This window comes from Boleophthalmus pectinirostris, unplaced genomic scaffold, assembly GCF_026225935.1.
Source record: "Boleophthalmus pectinirostris isolate CB_2022bp ecotype Guang Dong unplaced genomic scaffold, ASM2622593v1 HiC_scaffold_10, whole genome shotgun sequence".
Classification (NCBI taxonomy): Eukaryota; Metazoa; Chordata; class Actinopteri; order Gobiiformes; family Gobiidae; genus Boleophthalmus; species Boleophthalmus pectinirostris.
The window spans coordinates 24,684,633-24,707,364 of record NW_026570971.1 but is presented as its reverse complement, the minus strand read 5'-3'; the positions used below and the strand labels follow the sequence as shown (position 1 = coordinate 24,707,364).

The following is a 22,732-nucleotide window of genomic DNA, read 5'->3' as shown; positions in this document are numbered from 1 at the left end:
TGAATAGTGATAAGTTTAGGAATAACCAAAGGATAGCTTGCTTGAAAATCACAAAACAAATCAATCAATTTCTAAGAAAATCTTTATTTAATTGATTGTCAATGCAAAGCTAAAACATGCATAAAGTGAGTAAGACTTCACTTAGTTGGGATAACAGCACTATCATTGCACTCAATAGGTCCCTTACATGTTGCTAAAATGCAAAGTTAAAATAAACACAATTACATACTTGCCATAATTACCACAGATGTTACCTATACAACAGCATTTGTGCAAAAATAAAACTGATATATCTCCTCAAAAAAGCAGAAAGAAGAATATGTTTGTATTTCTTATTTTATCAATGATTTCAGTCTGTATTCTTTGAGACAATGAAATAGGAAAAGGCTTTACAACTTTCTTAAAATAAACACATATATACTGTAATCTCTTTGTACAAATAAATACAGAAACACATTGTACAAGCTCGCTCTAAGATAAGGGATTGTCTTTTATATATTTTATTCATCTTTGAACCGTATTAGAAATTTCATCAAAGTGCAGATGCATTGTTCAACTTAAAAGCGACCACCTCAATTCACACATATCCTTTAAAAAGAATTTATGAGGAAACCACAACAACTGAAAGACTCTTAAGGGCTGATTTGAGATTTAAAAAGGCATTTAAAAATAACTGTGCACAATTCATTCTGACACAATTAAATACTTAAATTATTAAAATTTTCTAAAATGTGTGCTTTTGGTATATTTTAAGACATTATTAAACTTACTTTAGATTAGTTTGAATAACGTATTTCACCAGAAACCAATCATTAACAACATTTGTAATAAGAAACACTATTTATATTGTTATAATGTATTCATGATTGATTTATCAACATTAATGTAGATGAGATAAATAAAAAAAAAAAAACAGACGCCATTTACTGGCAGGGAGTAAAAGTTGGATAAAGTGCTTACCAGCTAAAGACCATAAAAAAATAATATTAATATTCTAAACCTTTGAATTTCAACTTTGAGAATCAAGTCATAATCAATTATTGAGAAGACAATTAAAAATTAAAATTGTCCTATGAAAAGGAAAAACTAATTTCTCTTTGTTGTTCTAATCACTCACTCAGTCCATTCACAAACATACTATTAATAACATCACAAAATCTGCAGAGTCAGCAATTCCCATGGGTAATTATTAAGCAGCTGCCTGACACCAACCCAGTCCAGTGACTACAATAAGGCACCAATAGCCTCCAGATCCTCTTTTGCAGCCTAATCTTCTCTTCCTTTAAAGGCATTAAGTAGACCGCTAATTCTTAAACCTCCACGCTATCAGCAGTGCACAGGCACCCACTCCTGCTGCTGTCATAATGTACCTGGTGTTTAGGCTACGGTTTGTCTTTGCAGAATCAGGCAGTTTCAGGTCAGTTGGGGGATCATTTGGCTTATGATTATCATTAGTGGAGGGACCAGAATTAGGCAGGGTTGGGGCAATCTCCTTGGCTGGTTCCCCATTGCCTTGAATGAGATGTGTTTGGGCATTGGTTTCATTGGCTTCTTGCTCCACTTTTGTAATAGCCTTAAACTCCTTTATTTCCTCTGATTCGCTATCTCCATTCTGATGCAATGGTGCCTCAACTAGATTTAAAACTGAAGGATCTTCTGCCACATGCACAGTGTTTTCTCGAACATCTTCCATATCTAGACTTGGAGCAGGACTTTCAGAAATTTCCTCTCCATTTGGGCAAGAAGTGGTCTCAGAAGTCATAGTAGTTACTGGGACAGTTTTCTCTATGGCTGGATCCTCATTGTCATTCAGATTGGGGGCAGCAGACTCTCCAGGATCAGTGCTCACTGAGTGGTCAGAAATCAAAGTAGAGGCTGCTATAGGTGGGGCAATACTAATTTCTTTGGTTAGATCATTACTTTCTTCCATAAGTTGTGAATGGACTTCCTTGTTCAAAACAGAAGGGTCTTCTGCCACATGCCCAACAGTTTCTCGGACACTGTCTTCTTCCAGACTGGGGGCAGTAGATTCAGAAACCTCCTTATCTGGTTTATTATGATTAATGCAATTTTCCTGACATGATGGTACATCTTCACTCATCTCTAGGCGAGCACTGTCTCCAGAATATTCGGGGGTTGGTGGGCGAAAGGTTGTGTTGTTTTGATCTGGAGGTTCAACACTGACAAGTATACCAGGTTTACTGAAACAAATATCATCATCTTCTGAAACAGCAACACCACTGGTCACCACTGCCTCAGCAGGGGGCCCGGGAGTAACTTCTATCTCTTGAGGAATTTTAAAAACCTGAAAGTAAATGTAAAAAATATAGATTTGTTAATCATAGATAGGGAAATCGTGTGTCTAATTATGTGACCTTTTGTTAAACACACCTATATGAAACTATTACATTGTTAAATTACAACCACTAATTGTAGTGGTGCTCTGTGCGCCATCAAGTGGAGATTTATGAAAGTCACATGGTTACCTAGAAAGGGACTATAATGTGCATAATGTGACTTTGCCTGGAATGTTCCAAAGTATGGAATAAAACACATGAATTTAATATTTGAAGATACAAAATTTATCTGTGTTTATGGTACATGTTTGTTCAAGCAAGACATTAAATGTTAAGATCTGAAGGTCTACACAAATAATGAGTATGATAAATACTATACTGTAACAGCCCATAATGGCATGTGATTACATTGTAGTTCGGGCTATATCTATGACTTTGTATTTAATGAGGTATGTACAATATCATGCATAGCGAAACTGAAAGTGCTACAAAACTTATTTGTATTATTTTGAATTGTGCTAAAAAAACTAAACAACAAAATCTAACACTAATGTAAAGCAAAAATGTAAACAAGGAAAGCATCTGCATAAAAAATCTAGTTCATTTTACCTGTGTGTTCTGAGGTTCAGAGGTCTTCTCCATGACTGGGACCACAGAGGGGACTTTTTCCACTGTGGGTTTGGTCTCTTGGACTGGTGGTTTCTCTGGTGTTAGGATCAGATCGTCTAGGTTTGTCAATGGAGATTCACTTCGGCCTGGTGATGCCTCCACGGCAGCAGGGAGCACTATAGGAGTGTCTATGGTGGTTGTAGTTAATGCAGCTTCTTCTACAGTATTTGTAGTTGTAGTGTCTTCCACAACAGCAGTGACTGGTTCTGGCTCAGTTACAATTGGCTCATTCACACTATTAATGATTGCTGCATTCTCATTCACAATAATTGGGACTGAAATATCCTGCTCCACCATAGTAGCTGTCTGTGTAAGATCGTCAACCTCACATGGCTCTACCTGAATTTCAGGAGCTTGTGGTAGCTCAATATTTTCTTCAGCCTCTTGTTGATTATTAATTGTTTCATTTGGGACGGCTTGAGCTGGCAGGGACTCTGGTTCTAGGTCTTCCACTGGTTCTTGATGGGAGATGAATTGCTCTGAACTAGGAGAACCTCTGGCTGAACCTCGCATTGAATCAGGAGAGGGAGGAGGGGTCACAGGAGGGACCACAACTGCCTCGATCTGGTGCTGTGGGGGTTCTGGTGGAATCACCTATAAAGAAAAATAAGACAAGTTAAATTAATTTAAGGTACTTTTTATTTAAAGCAACACTGTGCAACTTTTTGATTGTGACACTGAAAAAAAACGACAAAGAAAAAGTTTAAACCAAAATCTGAAGGATTTTTCATATGATTAAGGCCATACGGTGGAACATTTTATCCAAAGCAACAATTTCCATGGCAACATGCTGTTGGCCCTCCTCCAGTCTACATTTCAATCAGGTTTGTGGAGATGCAAGCCCAATCACTAAGGATATATGTTTGTCAAGGAGTTGTATTGCAATAAAAACATCCATAATGAAAATATATGCTTTTACTTAGCTAAAAAGTTACATGGTGGAGCTTTAAAACAGACATGTGTTCTCTTTATTCAGAGTTTTGAATGTGTCCAGCAAATTCAGTCAGTATTTTCCACACTGATCAATCCTATCAGCTTATCAGACTGATTCATGATTTGTTCAACACTCACTAGCTGAGGTCTCTCATTCAATACAATCAAAATAGTGCACAGGGCAACCTTGACTGTGCACTCAATTCTATTAAAAGGACCAATAAAGGTGAAGTTAATTTATCAAAGAGGCAAGGTTAATTTAAGAAGCATTGTTGTGTTATGTTGCTAGGATCATGTGTGCTGCTTGTCTGATTGGTTTACTCTGCTCCATGCCAAGAGTGGCTAAGTCCTGTTTTATCAAATGGACACCACTTACAGGGAATATCAACACAGCATTTGTTTGTTCTGCTACTTTAACTACTCTATTAAGAACAACGGCTACACGATTATTGCAAGTATATAACAAAATTACATCTTGGTTCACCACATTATTGCACTGTAATTCAATGTGTGTTGTCACAATACTAAAATTTCAAATTCAGTTTTGATATTAGGGAATAGGCTGAATACTGATTTTGATACCACAATGATATATATATTTTTAAATAGACAGTAATTTTCAAATTTTCAAGGAGTTCTTTATGTTACCATGTGGCCTTATACTAATTTTGACAAATTCAAGATAATTCTAACCAAAAAAGGTCAAATTTTGTCCTGGGTTAGTTTTAGTATCAATATTTCCTCAAATAAGAATCTAGATTCAATATTAATTTTAGTATCAATTAGTTTCAGATTTTTGTCACTTTCTACAGCCCTAATTTCAATACAACCAAACATACAATTTCTTATCTTACCTCCATCACAGGAGCTACTACCAATGCCGGACTGCTCTGAGGCGCTGGTTTTTCAGTCTCCTGGATGGGCTGAGTCTCACTCGCCTCAGATAGGACATCCTGAGGGGGTGGAACACTGGCTGTGGGCCCGGGGGGAGGCAGGTGTGGGGCAGATGGCGCAGGGTGGACATGTGCCATGACTACATTAGCGGCTGGAGGTGCAGGAGGAGGGCTGGAATCTAGGACACATTAAACATGGTGGTTATCTGTTAATGTATGCAAATCTATTCGGAAGCAATTTACTCTATAACGATCAATAGGTCAAAACACGGTCATGTATGGGTATTACTATTACATAATGAAAATATACATGGGGATTAACTTGTATGGCCGGGCTATCCACTAATACAAGGTTATTTCAGCTTTATCGCTACATACCATTTCACACAAAACACAGATGGTAGTAATTTTGTCAAGTGAATCATTCAACCTGTACCTAATGTATTTAATATATGTATAGGCATGTCACGATAATTACTGTTTAGACTTACTGTTTGATATATGAAAGATGGAACAATAATTTTTTGGGTCAGTATTCATCACACCTTTTGTGTGTACAAGTTGGTAACTTTTTGTTATTTTTTTGTATTATGATCAAATTTTACCTATAGAGTGTGGAATAAATTTCTATGACTCATTAGGTGGTCAAGTTACTTATTGTAGCTCATGTTCATTAATAATAATGTACAAATAGAATATTTTTTGGGGGAAAATCCTGCTTTATAGACATTCAGTATTATCGTGACAGGCCTATATATGCATAATTTTTGTAACTAGAGTTTTGTATTGCACTAAGATAAAAATTATTTCCCAGTTTATATTATGTTATAATTGAAAAATCTTTCAGAAACCAAAAACTGTTGTTTGCTTGAAAGATACATTATCATGACTATGACATTTCAACACCCATGTCTCCCTATCAATCCTCACTTGGTAATATGGAGTGGTGGTTAATGGACTTAGTGGCTTACTGTTAATTCCTCTCAGTGCGTCGTATTCAGCCCTGATCTCGGCTGCTATTGCCTGATGCTCACATGCCTCCAAAGCAGCAATGAACTGCTCAGGCCAGTTCTCCCTCCTCTTCAAACAGTCCAACAAGCGTACCATAGCATCGAAGCTACCACAGGTCTCCCTTTTGGCCTCAATAGTCTCCTGTAATTAGAACATACATTTTCATTACATCATTCTTCCAGACTACTGTACGAAATTATCTTTTTTTTGTAAGATAAATCTGTACCACATGATTAATTAAATTAAATTTACTATGCATTAAAGGTGCAATATGTAATTTACTGAATGGAGGTCTGTCACCTGCTTGTTTCTATGAATATATCATTGCTCTGCCTGGAATGTTCCACAGTACTTCGCTTTACTACTTTACATTTAAGTAATTTTTTTCTTAAAAGTGGTTTTATAGCTCAAAAAAACTAGAAAAACAGGCATTCTGACTGTCAGCAGGGTTGCCTCTCCACAGATCTGGCCTGTAACTTGGTCTGGTTTGGTCTCCATGAAGATAGAAAGGTTTAACACTATACTGTGAAACATTTCAGACAAAGCAAAAACTTTATAGAGAAAGATTTTTGACATACCCCCCACCAGTAAAGTTACACAATTCACCTTTAACATAAAGCATGTCTCACACATTAAAGTTATATAGGATATAGACTGTATAAATTGTGAGACTATAGTTATAAAACACAAAAACAAGGCTCATTAAAGGTGAGTTTTGTAACTTCTCTGGTGGAAGGTTTACCACCTCTTGCTTTCATGGAGATATTACTATTTATTATAATATTATTGGTTTGTCTGTAATGTTTCACAGTGTGGTATTCTATAGTGTTATTTTAGTTACACAGTGCACTTTTAAGCTGTTATAACATAGTAAAATATTTGCAAAAGTTGGATACAAAACACTGAATAGCCATTAAATCCATATATGTTCAATTATTTATTAATCAGTTGCAGAAAGTTTTGAACTCACTCTGTCATGGTCAGTTAGACATGGAAGATGGACAACAATTTCTCTTGGTTTGACAGTGGTCACAATCCTTGGCATGTTTTTTCGCAAGTAGCCAGAGTAGAGCTTGTCGTTGGCGTACGACATCTGGAGAAAAAAACAAAAATATTATTATATTAAAAAATAATAATTAAATGAATGGTTCATTTTGTTGACTACAGTGATTTGTTCAGAAAGCACATAGATGATTGTTCAAAACGTCTGTATTTGTCCTTTTGTCCTTCAACAGGTGAGACAAAGGCACTCCTGTTGAAGAAATTCCTTTTTTTTTCTCAGTGCACATAAGTTCCTGTCCTTGTAGAGCAATCACTTTCAAACTAATAACAACTGATTCAACTTCCTTATAAAGCTGTAAAAATAACTGTGTGATATTGTGAAATGTAAAAAGACTTACAAAATGTTGGAGTGCGTCTAAGCTCCTTTGCCAAAATGCATTACTAAACAGGATATGCAACCACAAAAACAAAAATCCTTTTCTAGGTGAAACAAACAGATAACCATAATTAAACATGTTTAAATATTTAGAATTTATTATAACACACTTAAAATACACAGAGTAAAAATGATTGCAAACGCAGCTGTCTATGATGAACCATGCTATTACCAATGCTGAATATCTGAACCAACCATGTAATTTCAAATTTCACATAATATCAAGCAGGTGCTTTGTCTATTATGTAGTTAGAATTAGAGACAGAAGAGAAGCGAATGTAAAAATGAAAGCACCAAGAAATAACGTTAGACTGTATCCGCCTGGGATGTATAAATCTCTATCAGAAAGTGAAAGTGAAACTGGCTGTTGCAGAAAAGTCCAGTATTCACATTTAGTTTCGATTTAGAAAGAACTACTTTAGAGACGTTACAACGTGTGTCATCATAGACTGTGCAGCTGCAGCCCGGGTCTTTGAAACAGGAAGCGACATTTCAAGGTTGAGGAATAAACTAGTCATTGATTAATCTTGCCGCCATTCTGCATCGTATTATTATCAACCAAAACAAGCATGATCGCTCAACTACTCAGTTTTGTATTTTTCATTGGAAAAAAAAGAAAAAGAAAAAAAGAACATCATTATCTGTAGTGAATACAACTTAAACCTTTCTAATGTTGATACAGAAACACTGGAGGAGTAATCTGTTGTGTTTTGCAGTCATGGAGAACGATTTCTCAAGACGTCAGTGAAACTTCAGTGTGCGTAAACGTGGGAGAGACAAGACGCACAGAAGTAAGTGACGGTAGCCAAAGGATCAAAGTCTCACGTTAGCAACCATTGCATTATTACGCAGGTAGATATAGTGACAGACCTAGTGCAGAGTGCAAACTATAGTATTCAAGTAAAAGGTACTCAAAGGGGGCGTGTTACGTTCAAAAACCACCTTGACACAGCCAACCCAAATGGGTGACCTCTAAAATGTCAACCTCTTTTATACTGATCAACTTGCTAATTCTTCATTAATATTTCAAGATAGTTATACAGCTACAATGGTTAGCTGGTTTTACTTCTAAGTTCAACCACAAACTTGAAATCTTAAACAATTTGTGGCAATGGGAGAAAGTGGAACGAGGAAATAAACGCATATGAATCTATAATGAGATGTGCCTAAAATAACTGTCATACACGATTGCCATAACTGCGGTATTAACAAACACTTAATCATGCATGCAATAAATCAGAAAATCAAAAAACTATATTGTATTTCAGTTAGCAACTTTCAGTAACTACGATACGCTGCCGCTTCCTCTGCTATCACGTCATTACACGTTTATAATATTAAATGACAAAAACAGACCAATTAAAACTACTAATTTTGCTAATAAATAATGCAACCTGTAACTCACCTTTCGTGTTTAGAGCTTTAGCAGTTCGTGCGGATCCCGAGCTATTCCTGCTCCCTTTAAGAGCTGTCTTCTTGTCACACACACATCTGCGCAGCGGTTTAGCTCACAGCCATAGCTCAGTCCAGTTCGGACTTCTGATTGGATAGCAGCAGCGTCTGTCAAGAAAAGAACCAATGAGAACGCGGTGATGTTCTGAAAAGGCAGGACATGCTAATCTTGACCTGAAAGCGTCACCTTTGCTGCCCTCTACGGTGGACGGCAGATCGGATCTCGACTTCTGGTTTACATCTGTCTCTAATCTCTTTTAATCCGCGCACATGGACAGCACGGCGGCTATAGGCAGAGATAACAGCATTAAACGGTACATACCTACACATATATAGAGACATACAGAGGCTGTTTTGGTGAAAACTTTCTTTGCACTGACCATGACACTTATCATGTGAGTGAAGGCTGTAAAATCGGTGCGGTTACAGTATATTATAAGTACGATCGTTGATTTGCCTTCAAAGAGTGTGTATTCAGAGAGATATGCTTGGACTTGTCAGGCAAACAAATAAATAAAAATAAAATAAACATAATAAGGTGATATCTAAATAAAACTTTAAGGGCAGTGTTTAAAGTGCCTGTGTAAAAACTTTCAGTTAAAGGTTGTATGGAGGATTTTTGTTTTGTTTTTTTGTTTCAAGTTGTCAATGATAGCATTATAGAGGTGCAGTAGCCTTGTAATTATGATGACCAAAAAAAAGAGAATAAAAATTCATCAACTCTGGACGTGGTGGGGCCAGCTAAACATTTGCCAATAGATAACGACATTGCCTCGTTATCTGTTAGCTGACAGGCTGTCAATCAATCTCCCTACGTTTCTAGCGTAACTGACCTGCCTGCGCGCCGCCGGTACGTGGTTTACGTACGCCTGTCACGCAGTCCACAGACGCAAGACGCACAGACGCTGTTTACTCCACCAACGCAACAGTTCTTAGCGGCTTTTTTTTAACCTATATCTTCCTCGCAGTTAGCACAAAGTTTGTTGCAATGGCAGACAAGAATCCAGGAGCAGTTAGCCGCAAAAGAAAGTCCGTTTTTGAGGTCGCTGAAAGAAGAAGACAAGGGGAAAAGCAGCGAAGCCAAACTAAGGTGATTCTTGTAGATTCATTCCAGCGATGGCGCGACTGAAGCAGACGCAGGGTCTAAAGACTGACGCATTGGTCGCCAAATTACTCCTGGACAGGTCACTTCTGCTTATTATGAAAACGTACTTTATTTCCAAGAGCTAGTCAAACGTTTTTCAGGACACGAAAGCGATATCCTATGTCTGAAAACGTAATTTTCAAGGCAAAGAAAGAGTCCGCTTGCTGCTGCGTGTTGTAGCTAGTTCATTCGCACTGAATCTCCGCGCAACCTTCTCTGCTCCCCTTTCCTACTCCTGTCCCCGCTGCCGTTCCGCTCTTCCCCCTTCTCCTCACTTCTACGGGCACGGAATCTCCGCGCACCGCTCCCCTCTCCTCTCTCCTCTCTCCCTGCTCCGCTCTTCTCCCTGCTCCTCACTTCTCGTCCGCGAACGAAATGTCCGCACACCCGCTCCCCCCGCTCCTCACTTCTCCGTCTTGCCTAACCAACACTGTAGTTAGTTGTTTACAAGTCATGTGCAGCTCACCGGCTGTAAACAAACCTGTTTCTGGCGTAAAGAGGAGGCGGGAGAAGGCGTTTCTATGTAGGGAGCTGTAGGGGAGGGGGGGTGGTTTCACGCATGCGCAACATTTGAAAAAGGACAAACAGTCGCTGGATTTCTCGTTCCTTGGAAAATCCTCTATACAACCTTTAACTCTTACACTTGCTGCACTTCCTTACTTTGTCACAAGATGGCGGTGTTCTTTCAGTTTTTTTGTTCAGTAAAACTCTTAAGTCAAACCTGTGGTTTTAAACCCGGTCATGAGTGAATTCTAACAGCTAATTTTCCACCAGAAGTGACAATCCAAAACCATTGTCAATAGGTGAGTACATTTGTTTTTCTATCAGCTGCCTGACAGAAAATAAGTAGGTCTAGGTGTGAATAAAATGATCCATGAATATAGTTATTTAAGACCAAACCAGTTTGGGAAAATTGGTTGGATAACACAACAGAATTTTGTTGTCATAATTTTTTCCAATATATTTGAATGTAAAATGTTTGTTGACTTTTTGCACAGCAGGGGGTTCTGACTAAAGTGACTGAGGGTGCATACCGTTCAAGTTTCAAGGGGTGCAGAGACAATATTCTTCCATTAACTGTCATTGTGATCTGCCAAAAATTGGGGTGCCTTTAATCCTTTAAGGTAGCTCCCTTTTGTACCACTGTACACTCGGGCCTGATTTTGCATCTCCATCTTCTGCTCCTCTGTTTTGTTTTGTTTCTTTAGTAGATGCTGTAGTCGACACAGAAATTTGCTCCCATTCTGCCACAGCTTCAGATGAACGTTTGATTCACAAACAGTGAATCTATGGTGATGAGATGAGGTAAGAGTTATACCTTTAATACAGAAGGAACTTTTTATGACGAATTTCTATTGTCATTGTTGTGCTATGACTTTGTGTGTATTTACAAATTCCTAGACATGTGAACCTTAAAATAATTAAAAGCCCTATATTACAGAAAATTGACTGCCATGTTAGAAAGTTGTTACTTCATTAAAAACATACCTGGATATGTGTTTTGTTTCATTCAATCCTTTATTATTAGTTTGTCTACATCTCTAAAACTCAAAATGCTCTGTTTTCCCTTGTGATGTAATGATGCAATAGTTTTTTAAGTTAAAAGCTACATTTCACCTTTTGTTTAGTAGAGATTGGCAATTCTTGGACTGAAATTATCCAAATGAAACTAATTAAGGTGTATAGAGTTTAAAAACACAATGAAGCACTTCCTGTATTACCACACAACGTCACAAGGTGGAACAGCATGTTTCCTGTCTGAGAGAAGATCTCACCCTAAATATGAAGGGTTTGTGTGAATGCCAGGTATTTTGATAGTGAAAAAACATTATAACATAGATCAGAAAATAGAGTAATATGGGCCCTTTAATATTTGGAAAACAATTTACACTAGTTGTTTTGGTGTCAGTCCTACAGCTCATGACATGACAAAATTAGACTTCTCTGTCTCTTCCTCTCTGCTTAATTACTTTTCTTCTCCACTCTTAACATAACACATAAACTCAAAAATACACAAACTGTAAGACATTGATGAACAAGGCTGCACTGGCTAAGCTTTTATTATTTTTTGAACACAAGATTGACTTCTCTTAGAAATTACAAACAACCCACTTCAAAACCCCAACTTTGCCTTTAATGCATTCAGGAAGTGGGGTAAATGTCACATCGTCCCATGAAACTGACCTACTCCCACTTCATTGAGAAACACAATCAGTAACCAGTGATGGTGAGAATACTTTGAAAATGTGTTTAGTTACAGAATACTGAATACATGTATTAAAATGTATTTTGTATAATTTTCTGATAAGAATAGAATAAAATACTTTTTGCTTTGCAATTACATTATAGTGTACAGAGGCAACATTAACAACAGCTTTATATTTGTTTCACTGTTTTTAAAGCATTTACTATGAGTCAACACAAGAGCAGAGTTGTCAGCTTGGACTTTTAGTGAGTAACCTTCAAATACAATCCCCATTAAATAACAGTCTGTAATGTAAGTTTCGTATTACTACTACAGGCCTACATGTCTAGTGAATCGCCCCTCCCACTTGCACTATATAAAACATTAATTATTTGCTTTTTTGCAGGCTGGGAGTCTGCCCTTTCACCGAGAGGAGTCATTTATCCCTTTGCGTGTGGCCTGATTTAAATGAACATAACTGTGCTGATGAGGATAATGATCCTTCCTGCAGCTCCACTGGTGATGTATGCATGGAACACACACGTTTAGAGTACCCATTTTAAGTCAAGAGCCCCTATCCACAGGTTGTCGTGGAAACGGGGGATCGTATGGGACCAAGTTGATTTGAAAATGCGCTTGGCTTGTCTAGACGTATTATAGGATGAGACATTTCAAGATTATATAAGTATTTACGTGCCAAAAACACAGTAGTATAAACAATGACACCTAATTCTGTTGATTCTGACTTAACAATAGTGTAATTAAATAAAAAAATTAGCCCTTGAAAAATGATTTGATTATTGCTGGTAAATGGCTGTAATTATTTTAGTTCTGTTTGTCCATACATTTTTTAAATCAGTATATATAAAAATGTGTACCTAGTGGCAGAGTTGGGTAGCCTGATTCATCAGCCAGTTTCACTTCATGGAAACTGTCTGACCTCGCAGCTTCGTTCGCTCGATGGTAGGCTGGTACTTTTATTATGTTACCAATTGCTGCTATTTGGTGACGTATGTAATGCACCACTAATGGGGCTAACTGGTATTTTAAGCTTTTCCCAAATCCCGTAGGAAGAAGAGCAATAATGTCTTTTCCTTGATAAAATTCACCAAACATTGTTCTCTTTGCTTTAAATCCTCAATCTCGGGAATCGTTGCCAACACAGAATGTATAGTTCCGTCTACATCCATCTCAACTGCTTTGTTTACTGTTGTGCTGTACCGCAAAAGGGACCCAGTCATGGCTTTACAGCTCTTCGCTGATTGGCTGGCGCGCAGTCTACAACTTCCAGGGTTCTTGCAGACCATCTAGTGTATTCCAATTCCTGACCTAGTCGCTGGAGAGAAATTAAATTGAGCGAAGGCACTAGGTGGCACCAGCCTGGCTAAGACTTGTTAGCCCCTAGAAAGGAAAGACTGTAGACTTCCTTGTCATATACTTTTTGGGTGATCTAGTGCCTCTGCCCAACATGATCAAGAGTCATAAAAATACTGTAAATTACAATAATATATACCTTTCACATTGCTTTTGTGGTCTACAGTGCTGTAGACTAGAGGCATTGATACAAGCAGTCCCCCAGCCTGCATTTACATCACAATACGCAATACATTTTACAGTACAATATACAGTAGAATATATACCAGTTGATTGTGCTGAATACCAGAACAATATACATATAGCCTTATTGAAACTATACAACATTTGCAGAGGAATTATTATATTTGGGCCAAATGTACTAGCAAGTCTCGCAGAATATGCATCTTGTGAATTGTAGACATAATTGTAGACTAGTGCTCCATCCTCTCAATCCAGTAGCTAAGACTAAACTATGCTGTACCCAACTGACCCTTGCATCCATCACCGCTCACAGCTGTGACTTAGTCTGGCCTCATTCAACTCCACTCCAAGTAGGCCAGTCGTGTTAACACATTTTGATGCACGATATATAGCTGAGGAAAATATAGACGATAAAAGATAATACTAAAATGAATTAATCCCACTGACACTATTAGTAAAAGGCAAGCTCTGTTGTGTAGTTTTGTGTCTGATGAATGTGGAGAGAGGGTTTTTTGTATAATTTAAAAATAAAAAAAATAATAAAAATAAAAAGATGATGGATTATCTCAATAAAAATTATTCTAAATGTACAATATAATATAAAAAATATTAGCTGAAATACTAGTAGTAGTAGTTAGTAATAGTTGTAGTTAGGATACATCTAGAATGAGTCATAGAAGTTATTTATTCAACCCTCTTCAGCTGAAATCAGCTATGGGAGTACAGAAAAAGAACAAAAACTCCCACAAAAAAAAAACTACCCATGATAAATATTGACCCCAGAAATAATGGTTGCATCTTTCATTTATTGATAAATCGAAGTAATTACATGACATGCCTAACTCCAAATAAAGCTTTTGGTCACCTGAGAAGACCTCTGCTCTTGTTGAACGATGTCAAACACAAAAACAGGCTTTGTCAGCTTTCAGACTGTAGAAAGCTTTTATGCATCACAGCTTTTGGGACAGAAATCTGTGATGGCATGGTGTGCTTTTTAGCTTTGACGTCAAAAAGCACCCTGTCTGGACCTTTTATTTTCTGTATTTCAAAAGCCTGGACAAGCTTTTGAGTTTTTGTTAACGTGCTGCCTCTAGGCTGGCCAGAGGAAGAGTTAAAGGCTTTGCTCTTATATCTTTGTTAGTTTGGGTTTAAAATAAGCTCAAAATTGCACAACAAAACTCAGCAAAGTCTGACATGGGTAACAGAGCTTCAGACTGAGCAGTGCCTGCAGTTAGCTTCAATCCGGTTAAATTATTACACAGTTTTCTATGTTATAATGTTTTTCTTTATCAGAAACATACCTGGGCTTCTGTTTTGTTTCATTCACATTCATTCATTCACACACAACATACAAACCCTGTATATTTAGGTTGAGCTCCTCTCTCAAACAGAAAACACCCTGTTCTACCTTATGATGTCATTTGGTAATTTTTGGTATTTCAAAAGACTGGACAAGCTTTTGAGTTTGTGTTAATGTGCTGCCTCTATGCTGGACAGAGGAAGAGTTGAAGGCTTTGCTCTTATATCTTTGTTTGGGATTAAAATAAACTAAAAATTACACAGTGGACACCGGTCACACACTGCGAGGTATGTAGGCGATGGCTAAAAAGAAGCATTCATGTTTAGAAGGCCCCTGCTGTGAAGTGAATGTGGTCCAACATGAGACTACTGCTATTTTAACCCAAAATTCACACCCCAAGTTCAGTGTTACAGTATATATTCACCAGTTTAATGTGTTATAGTGCTAAATGAGTGGTCGGAGGAGGTAAAAACAGATCTTTACTTTCAAATGAAGTTGTATGTATCCTATTGTATTCTATTACATTTTTTCATGGCCAGTTCTGATATAGATTGTTTTTACTCCAGAGACACCCTTTGCCAATATTTTTTGGCTAATAGGTTGGGCTGATTTTGATTATTATTATGATTTTTCACTTCCTGAAACCATTTATATTATGTTAAGATACTTTATTGTCCATATAGGATCATTTGTCCCCTACATTTCACCCATCCTTCAATGCCACTGGGGCAGCCTGTCAGAACCATATGCACACGTATCTTTACAATGTGTTTGGTTATACAATTAATTCACTCCTCCGTCACACTAACTGTAAAACAATTTCTGATTATAGAACTCCACTTTACCTCCTGATTGCCCTTTTTCAGCAACTGTCTCCCATTGGCCCCATTTAAATAGATTTTTGAGGTGGAGCTACTGAGTGTCTTTCAATATTTTTTCTTGGGGTCTTCACTCAACATTAGAGGTCACTGAGTTTTAATTTTTGACACCAGTCACTGGCATGTCCATTCTTGTTTACTACTTTTGCGATTTCTGATACTCTAGATGCATTTTAAATTCATCCCTCGCCTACATTCCATACATGTTCTTACAAAAGTATACTTATTAACAGGCTTGTTTGTTGAGGCCTAACTGCTTAAAATAAAAAGGTACATTTATATACTATGATTATTCATGGTTACAAAAGTAGTCCACGCTTTATATTGGGGAACTGCAGAACCACTTCATGAACTTTATAGTGATAAAACCTTTGTACATGTATTCATGAAGCCATCTTCTGTTATTATTAAATTAAATTAAGCATGTTTAGGAACTCGAGTTCACGGATCTGCTTGAGTTCTCGAAGGGTCTCGAGTCTAGGCATCAGCTCGAGTCCTGGGAGGGTCTCAAGTCCTAGGATGGTGTTGAGTCCTGGAAGAGTCACGAGTCCTGGGGGGGCCTCGAGTCTAATGATTTGCTCGAGTCCAGGGATTTGCTTGAGTCTTGAATCCTGGGAGGGTTTCAAGTCCTGGGAGGGTCTTAGTTCCAGGTAGAGCCTCAAGTCCTGGGATCTCCTCAAGTCCTGGGATCTCCTCAAGTCCTGGGATTTCTTCAAGTCCTGGGATCTCCTTCTTGACAGGAGCAGAATGAGTGCGCTCCACAGGCTGTGGGTCACACAGGACTTCAGAGTAGACTACTGTACCTCAGGGAGGACAATCTCTAAGAGCTGGTCTGAAGTGACATTGAGTGTGGGCACGTGTGTGCGTGAGGTATGTAGCTGTATCCCACAGCAGTCTTTGAGATCAAAGATTTAAAATCTCATAAGATTCTCCTCATATCTGTAGTGTGTGCTTTTTGTTGCACATTTTAAAAATCGTTTAAGACCCAAAAATCCTGTAGTGCGTGGTGGCCTTAACTCACTAACAGTGGAAATGATGTAGCCACTGATACATGCTATAGTAGCTGTGTTTGTTTACGCTCTACTGTTCCCCAACACATGCATATTATTGACAGATCTCATGCTGTTAGCTGTTTATTGATGAGCTCAGACAGTACATTAGACCTAGTTTTAGTGATGCAGACAACATTAGAATCATGAAAAAGAGAGGCACTCAGAAGCAAGATGGTGACGTCAAAAGCTTTTACTAATTACTGAAAGGTCACACTGCCCTAGGAATATCAGATCCAATGATTAGTTTAATGTTTGCTCCACATGCCTTTTCATTTTCTCTCTGTATTAACTAAAGATAAAAGAACAAGTTTAGTAGACTGGTGTTGTCACAATACTAATATTTTAAACTAGATTTCTGTACTAAGGAATAGACTCAATACTCAGTACCAATGCTAATACCACAATGATAATAAAAACACTCTTTATGTAGACAACATAATAGAATTAAATTGTAGTATTTTCTTTTATATGTGTGGTCTTGTTTCTGTGTAATTCCTCAGTCACCCACAGTACGTAGGTTTCATAGTGGTCCATTGGCGTATACTAGTCTGGTGTATCATACGAAATCATTCTAAAGATATTTAGAAAAGGTCATTTCTATCCTGTAAATGTGACTTTTTTAGTATCGATATCTGCTAAAATGACTATCTAGTTTATATATTATTTTTAGTATCCATTAGTATCTAATTTTTCAATACGTTTGACAACCCTACTGTAGACAAATGTTTACAGTTAATTAAAGAGCTGACATATACAGACAACCATTCACGAAGAACGATTACAAATGATTCATATGAGTCTGTGGATGATGGGAGGAGACCATAGATAATCTACTGTGACAATTGGGAGGATGTGCATCTACCCACAGAGATCAGACCACAACCTTTTCTTTTATAGAGACTCCCCACTCTGCCCCTTTGTACCTCTTTTTTCATGTACTGATTAAAAAAAAAAAAAGCTTAACAAGACAAATCATCTCTTGTGTTGTAGTTCCAACTAAATTAGTTCTTTATGCTCAGATTATGTTCTAACTAAACTCTCATTAAAGTAATGGAGTTTCAGACCAAGCAGTGCCTCCAGTTAACTTCTACTGAACTAAAGATACAAAAGAAGCTGTTAACTTGAAAACTCCCACTTTGTGACATTACCAAGGGGAACAGAGCATTTTGAGCTTTGGAAATGTAGACAGACACATAAACCAGGATTACTCAAACGTGTGAATGAAACAACACACAACTTTGCGTATGTTTTCGAGGAGATAACAGCATTCTGAAAGCTCACAAGAGTCCATTGCGTAATATAGGACCATTAACAAATGAAAGTGAAGAATATACACTGATGAATGTATCCAGAGATTCCCATTAAAGTCCTACATCTATGGCGACAGTGCTCATTTCAGGGGGAGGCGAATCAAGCCTAACTCTCTCTCCTCCTCTCATAGACCAGAACATGGCAATTACCCCTGATTACTGCATGCAGCGAGGCCAGCTCCCCCTGTGTGCACCATTATATCTTCCCTCTAAATACCACCGGAGTCTTTTCCTGGCTGCAATCACATGCCACTGTAGACATTTATTCAGTAGAAGAGTTTTAAAAAAGGGCTCTGAGTCCGTGTATTTGCGATTCGGGATGGCTCACATCTTCATAACCCCATACTGTCGTCTCTTAGCAACCCAGGCTGCAGGAAGGTGACAGCATTTGAGTGGGCACCTCTCCACCACCTCTCCACCCTCCTCCAACCTCTCCCCCAGCAAGAACCTGCTACCACGCACTTAAAAGTCTTTAAACAAGACACAGAAAGGTCTCGGTAATAAGTGCAAATGGAACTGCCATTTAAATTATATTTGCATCACATGGGGAAGTGTTTGAACACAGCTCAAAGCTCACCACTGTCTGGCATTTAATGAAAATATAAGTAGGCAATATAGCATCGTTATTTTAAGAGGAAGAGAGAAACTGTCCACCAAATACAGGAAAACAGTCTTTTACCATTTCTTACAGAGTTTGACTCAGCATTCTCAACATTCTGTCTGATCTGCTCTGATTTTAGTTTTATTAAAGTCGCAGTATATAATTTCATTGCCTAAAAAGTAGACAAAATTGTGTGAAATAACAAATAATGCATCCTTATTGTGACGCTTGCATCCCCACAAATGATTTGGTCTGAAAAAGGGCTTCCTTCTGCTTGTTTCTGTGTTGTTCCTTAGACTATATATTTCATATATTGGCATAAAACATCTATCTCAATAGAAAAAAATATGAATTATGTTTTTAACTTTCTATTTCCATGGAACTGTTGGTGACGTGCCACCTAAAATAAAATAAAGTGTTACCTATCATCAGTTGACCAGATTCTTAATATCTTCAAAATTACAAGTTAAATTCAAATAGTGAAGAGAAATTTAAATATATCCCCTATGTTCTTGTGAAACACTATTGTATTGTAAATAGACTACAGCTAATATAAAGTGTAATCACAAAAAATGTTAACGTGAATTAAACTAAAGGGTAAGTAAGATAATTTACATACTTTAAGAAGTGATGGTGATTTCCTGTTTGTGACGTTGGCTTCACATTTGGGCTGCTGCCTGGAGCCATACCACTAAAATGACGTGAGTCGCGAGTGCCTGACGACGCTAAATGGCAGCACTTGAAATAGCCCACCTGCCAGTCTACGCTCCCATTTGCGTGCGCTCTCCCCAGCCACATCCGCTGCGCACAAGTGCATTTCAGTACCAGGACAGCTCCCGTTGTCTTGCACACATTAACCCGCAAAAGGTGGAAAGTAGACTGAACTTTTTAACCGAAGATGGACATCGAGCGCCCCTCTAACGTAACACTTTTTGATTTCGTGGGGGGGCTACAGTTGCTCCGAAACAGTAACATCAGGACAGCCATCCCCGTGATCCTGATCGGAGTGTGCGTGTCCGGAGCGCTGTGTAACCTCCTCGTGCTGCTGGTTTTCATCCGTGATTTCAGAAAAGGAAGAGGCTCAGAAGTAAAGGCGCTCCTCGCTTCCCTTGCATCCACAGACTTGCTCATCTTGTTACTGTGCGCTCCGGTGCGCGCTGTCACATACTACAAACAGATATGGACTTTGGGGAGCTTTGTTTGCAGGACCACGGACTGGTTTCAGCACTCATGTATAGTGGCCAAAACTCTAATTTTAGCCGCGACAACCAGATCTAAGCACACTTTCATGGCAGAAGATGAGGATGGCTTCCAAAATGCTACCTGGATCCACGGAGCTCTTGTGTTCGTTTGGCTCGTCGCTATGTTATTTTCTCTACCGCAGCTGCTGTTTGCTACTCAGGTGCCATACAGTTTGGACGAGGTAATTTGCGTCTCAGAGATGCCCGTGTGCGCATCTGAGTTCATGAGTCTCTTCTATAAGATCTACCCAACTGCGGTGTTTGTGGTGCCAATCATCTTTACGCTCGCGTACTACACCAAGACGCTCCACGGTGCGGTCAATAACGCGCCAAATCCACGACACCAGAGTAAAGTTACACTCGTTTTGTTGTGTCTGAGTGGCGCGTTGGGGCTCATGCTTTTACCGGAGTGGGGGACTTTCACCTGGATACGACTCGGCTTTAACCGACCGCCCGTGGGGTTGTTAATCTTCGCCAATGTTTTGTTTTACACGTGCAGTTCGGTCTTCCCCGTGCTTCTCATGACAATGTACGACGATGTGCGCCAGGGACTCGTATCCCTTTGGTACATTGTGACCTGCAGACCGCGCAAACATCCGCCAGCAACTGTGTGCAAGTTGTGCGTAAAACCAGATGGAAATGGTGCAGAGGCGTGTGCTAATGAAGTGTCCTCCAACGCCAAAGACAAAACATTTCCAGACGTGGAGCACTTTTGGACAGGACGCAGAAATACGCACGTAGAAGATGAGCAAGACCCAGTCCCGTGGGAAAAAGACGAGAAAATGCTGCAAATGGGAATGGAGTCTAATCAAACTGACTCAAAACAACAGGAGTGCGCGTAAAGTGGGCGACATCTGAATGTAAAATGACAAATGACTGGCAGTGGTGAATCTCTAAAAGCTTTTAACGTGAAAGTTAACAATTACAGGTAGTTCTAAGATGGTTCACTGTAATTGGACAATACCCCTTCTTCTCTGTCAATGGGACTCTGAGATTTACTATTGAGGTGTGTTGTATAATACCTGTGCTATGGGCGTTATGTTTTTATGGCTCAGACATTGCAATCATGTCCTTAAATAATATATGAAATTTTATTTAGATATATAGATTTAGATATAGATTACCAACTTAATCTCCACATATAACTTAACATCACAAAAAGATAAACAACATAAAGTAAAATTTATCATGACTGGCCACTGGTGTAGCAGCTAGCTGCTGGGTAAGTTCAGTCCACATGTGACCCTAAGAGGCATAAGACAATTAAATATATTTTTAAATGCCCCCAAAACCAAAAGCCATAAAAATTTTATGGTGGCCATTTTGATGAGCCCTGTGTAGTCTAAGGGAGAAAAATGTGTTACCTTTTGAATAATGGCATTTGTGTTGTATTTTGAAAGATGTTGTCATGAGTTGCTGTAACATATTTGTACACTTGTAAATGTCAATGTTTTCATGTGTTTTTACCTGGACCCTTTGCTATAGTCTTTAATATGAATAGGAGATTTTACACTGACACCGAATGTTGTGATATTGTTGTGAATATTAAACCATCTTTCTCCATCAGTGCTCTCTTTCTCTCTTTTGTTATGCTAAGCCGGTTAATGAGGGATGAGATACGAATCAAAGCAGAAAATCTCTCAATTTAATTCACATGAGATGAATATTAAAATAAATGGTTACTGTAATCCATGTTTTAGGTCAAAGACAGTAATCATGTCTAAGGCACAGGTTGGGGCAGGTTAATAAAATTGTGTCAGCTGTATGGCTTTGTTTTATAAAATAATATATATTATAATATATATAATATAAAGTACCAAAATGGAGGTTGATAAACCTCCATTTTGGTACTTTATATTATAATACTCCATGACCACATAAGACGAAGAAAATGTAAGATCAAAATTTGTTCTCATGTGAGTCACCGGGGCAGAACATACATAGACATAGGTGAAAGAAGGAGAAGGAGAAAGACATAGCCACAACTCTTCAGTTGAAAACAAAATAATATTGCTAATTTTAAGGGACAGTATGTAAGTTTTTGATTTAAAATTTCCTAAACATGACCTATGGCATCTGTGCCCCCAGACAAGAACAAAACATCAAAAAACATGTTCAAATCAAATACTGATTTCAGTGATAACAATTGCAATGCTAATTTATTCTTAATTATAAAAACACTGGACATGATGGTCTTGTTGTTTGTGATAATGTGCTGTTTTGCTTCTTAAGACAATTATCCAATCAGAAAGCAGAATCAGCCTCACAAGCCTCATTTCCATTTGCCAGATGCCAGGAAAAAAAAACAAAAAAACAATCGGAAGTAAAGTTATAAAATTGTTCCTTTAATTAACTCATACTGTAACCATGGAAAGTGTTTTGTGGACGTCCTGATTTTTACCCTAACTGAAGTAGCATACAGATTTAGTCTTATGTTTTTCAAATCTGGCTGGCAGTCGCAAGTTTGGTTACTCAGCTATCCAGTGCATGTGTATGCATGTCACAAAATGCTCAGTCCATTGTTAAAGCACTAACTCAGTTCATTGGAATATTTAGTATAAGCTCATTAAAAGTGGTCAAGGGTCAGAAGCTATTTGAGCGATTTAGCTCTGTCACTATCCCTTTCTCCCTTCACCTCCCCCTATCTACCTCTCCCTCTTATGCTTCTCTTTCTCTAGCTACACGTGACTCTGTTTCTCTCTCTCTTTAAATCTCTTTAGTCTCTCTCTCTCACTCTCTCTCTTTCTCCTTCTTGTCTATTCTCTCTATCT

General features: G+C 38.2%; 2 protein-coding genes across 8 annotated transcripts; one reads left to right on the top strand and one right to left on the bottom strand.

Annotated features, from left to right (window-relative positions):
• Positions 1 to 64: 64 nt before the first annotated feature.
• On the bottom strand, positions 65 to 8,776 carry mavs (mitochondrial antiviral signaling protein). Of its 2 annotated transcripts, none has more exons than XM_020921644.2 (6): positions 8,647 to 8,776; positions 6,774 to 6,896; positions 5,764 to 5,944; positions 4,754 to 4,971; positions 2,907 to 3,560; positions 65 to 2,305 (listed from the first exon to the last, which is right to left on the bottom strand). In XM_020921644.2, exons 2-6 carry the CDS (start codon positions 6,894 to 6,896, stop codon positions 1,304 to 1,306), a joined length of 2,178 nt encoding a protein of 725 aa, XP_020777303.2. In that variant the 5' UTR covers positions 8,647 to 8,776; the 3' UTR covers positions 65 to 1,303. The 2 variants fall into 2 exon arrangements, with proteins under 2 accessions (XP_020777303.2, XP_055013228.1); XM_055157253.1 differs by lacking the exon at positions 8,647 to 8,776 and adding an exon at positions 7,204 to 7,711.
• LOC110157515 (G-protein coupled receptor 151) lies at positions 7,711 to 21,472 on the top strand. 6 transcript variants are annotated; one of them, XM_055157274.1, is made up of 5 exons: positions 7,712 to 7,738; positions 7,958 to 9,007; positions 10,839 to 10,961; positions 11,046 to 11,142; positions 18,479 to 21,472. In XM_055157274.1, the coding sequence occupies exon 5, from the start codon at positions 19,619 to 19,621 to the stop codon at positions 20,801 to 20,803; it is 1,185 nt and encodes a 394-aa protein (XP_055013249.1). In that variant the 5' UTR covers positions 7,712 to 7,738; positions 7,958 to 9,007; positions 10,839 to 10,961; positions 11,046 to 11,142; positions 18,479 to 19,618; the 3' UTR covers positions 20,804 to 21,472. The 6 variants fall into 6 exon arrangements, 2 of the variants coding, with proteins under 2 accessions (XP_055013244.1, XP_055013249.1); XR_008632714.1 differs by lacking the exons at positions 7,712 to 7,738; positions 18,479 to 21,472 and adding an exon at positions 12,429 to 14,036 and having other exon boundaries at positions 7,960 to 8,032; XM_055157269.1 differs by lacking the exon at positions 10,839 to 10,961 and having other exon boundaries at positions 7,711 to 9,007.
• The last annotated feature ends 1,260 nt before the right edge of the window (positions 21,473 to 22,732 follow it).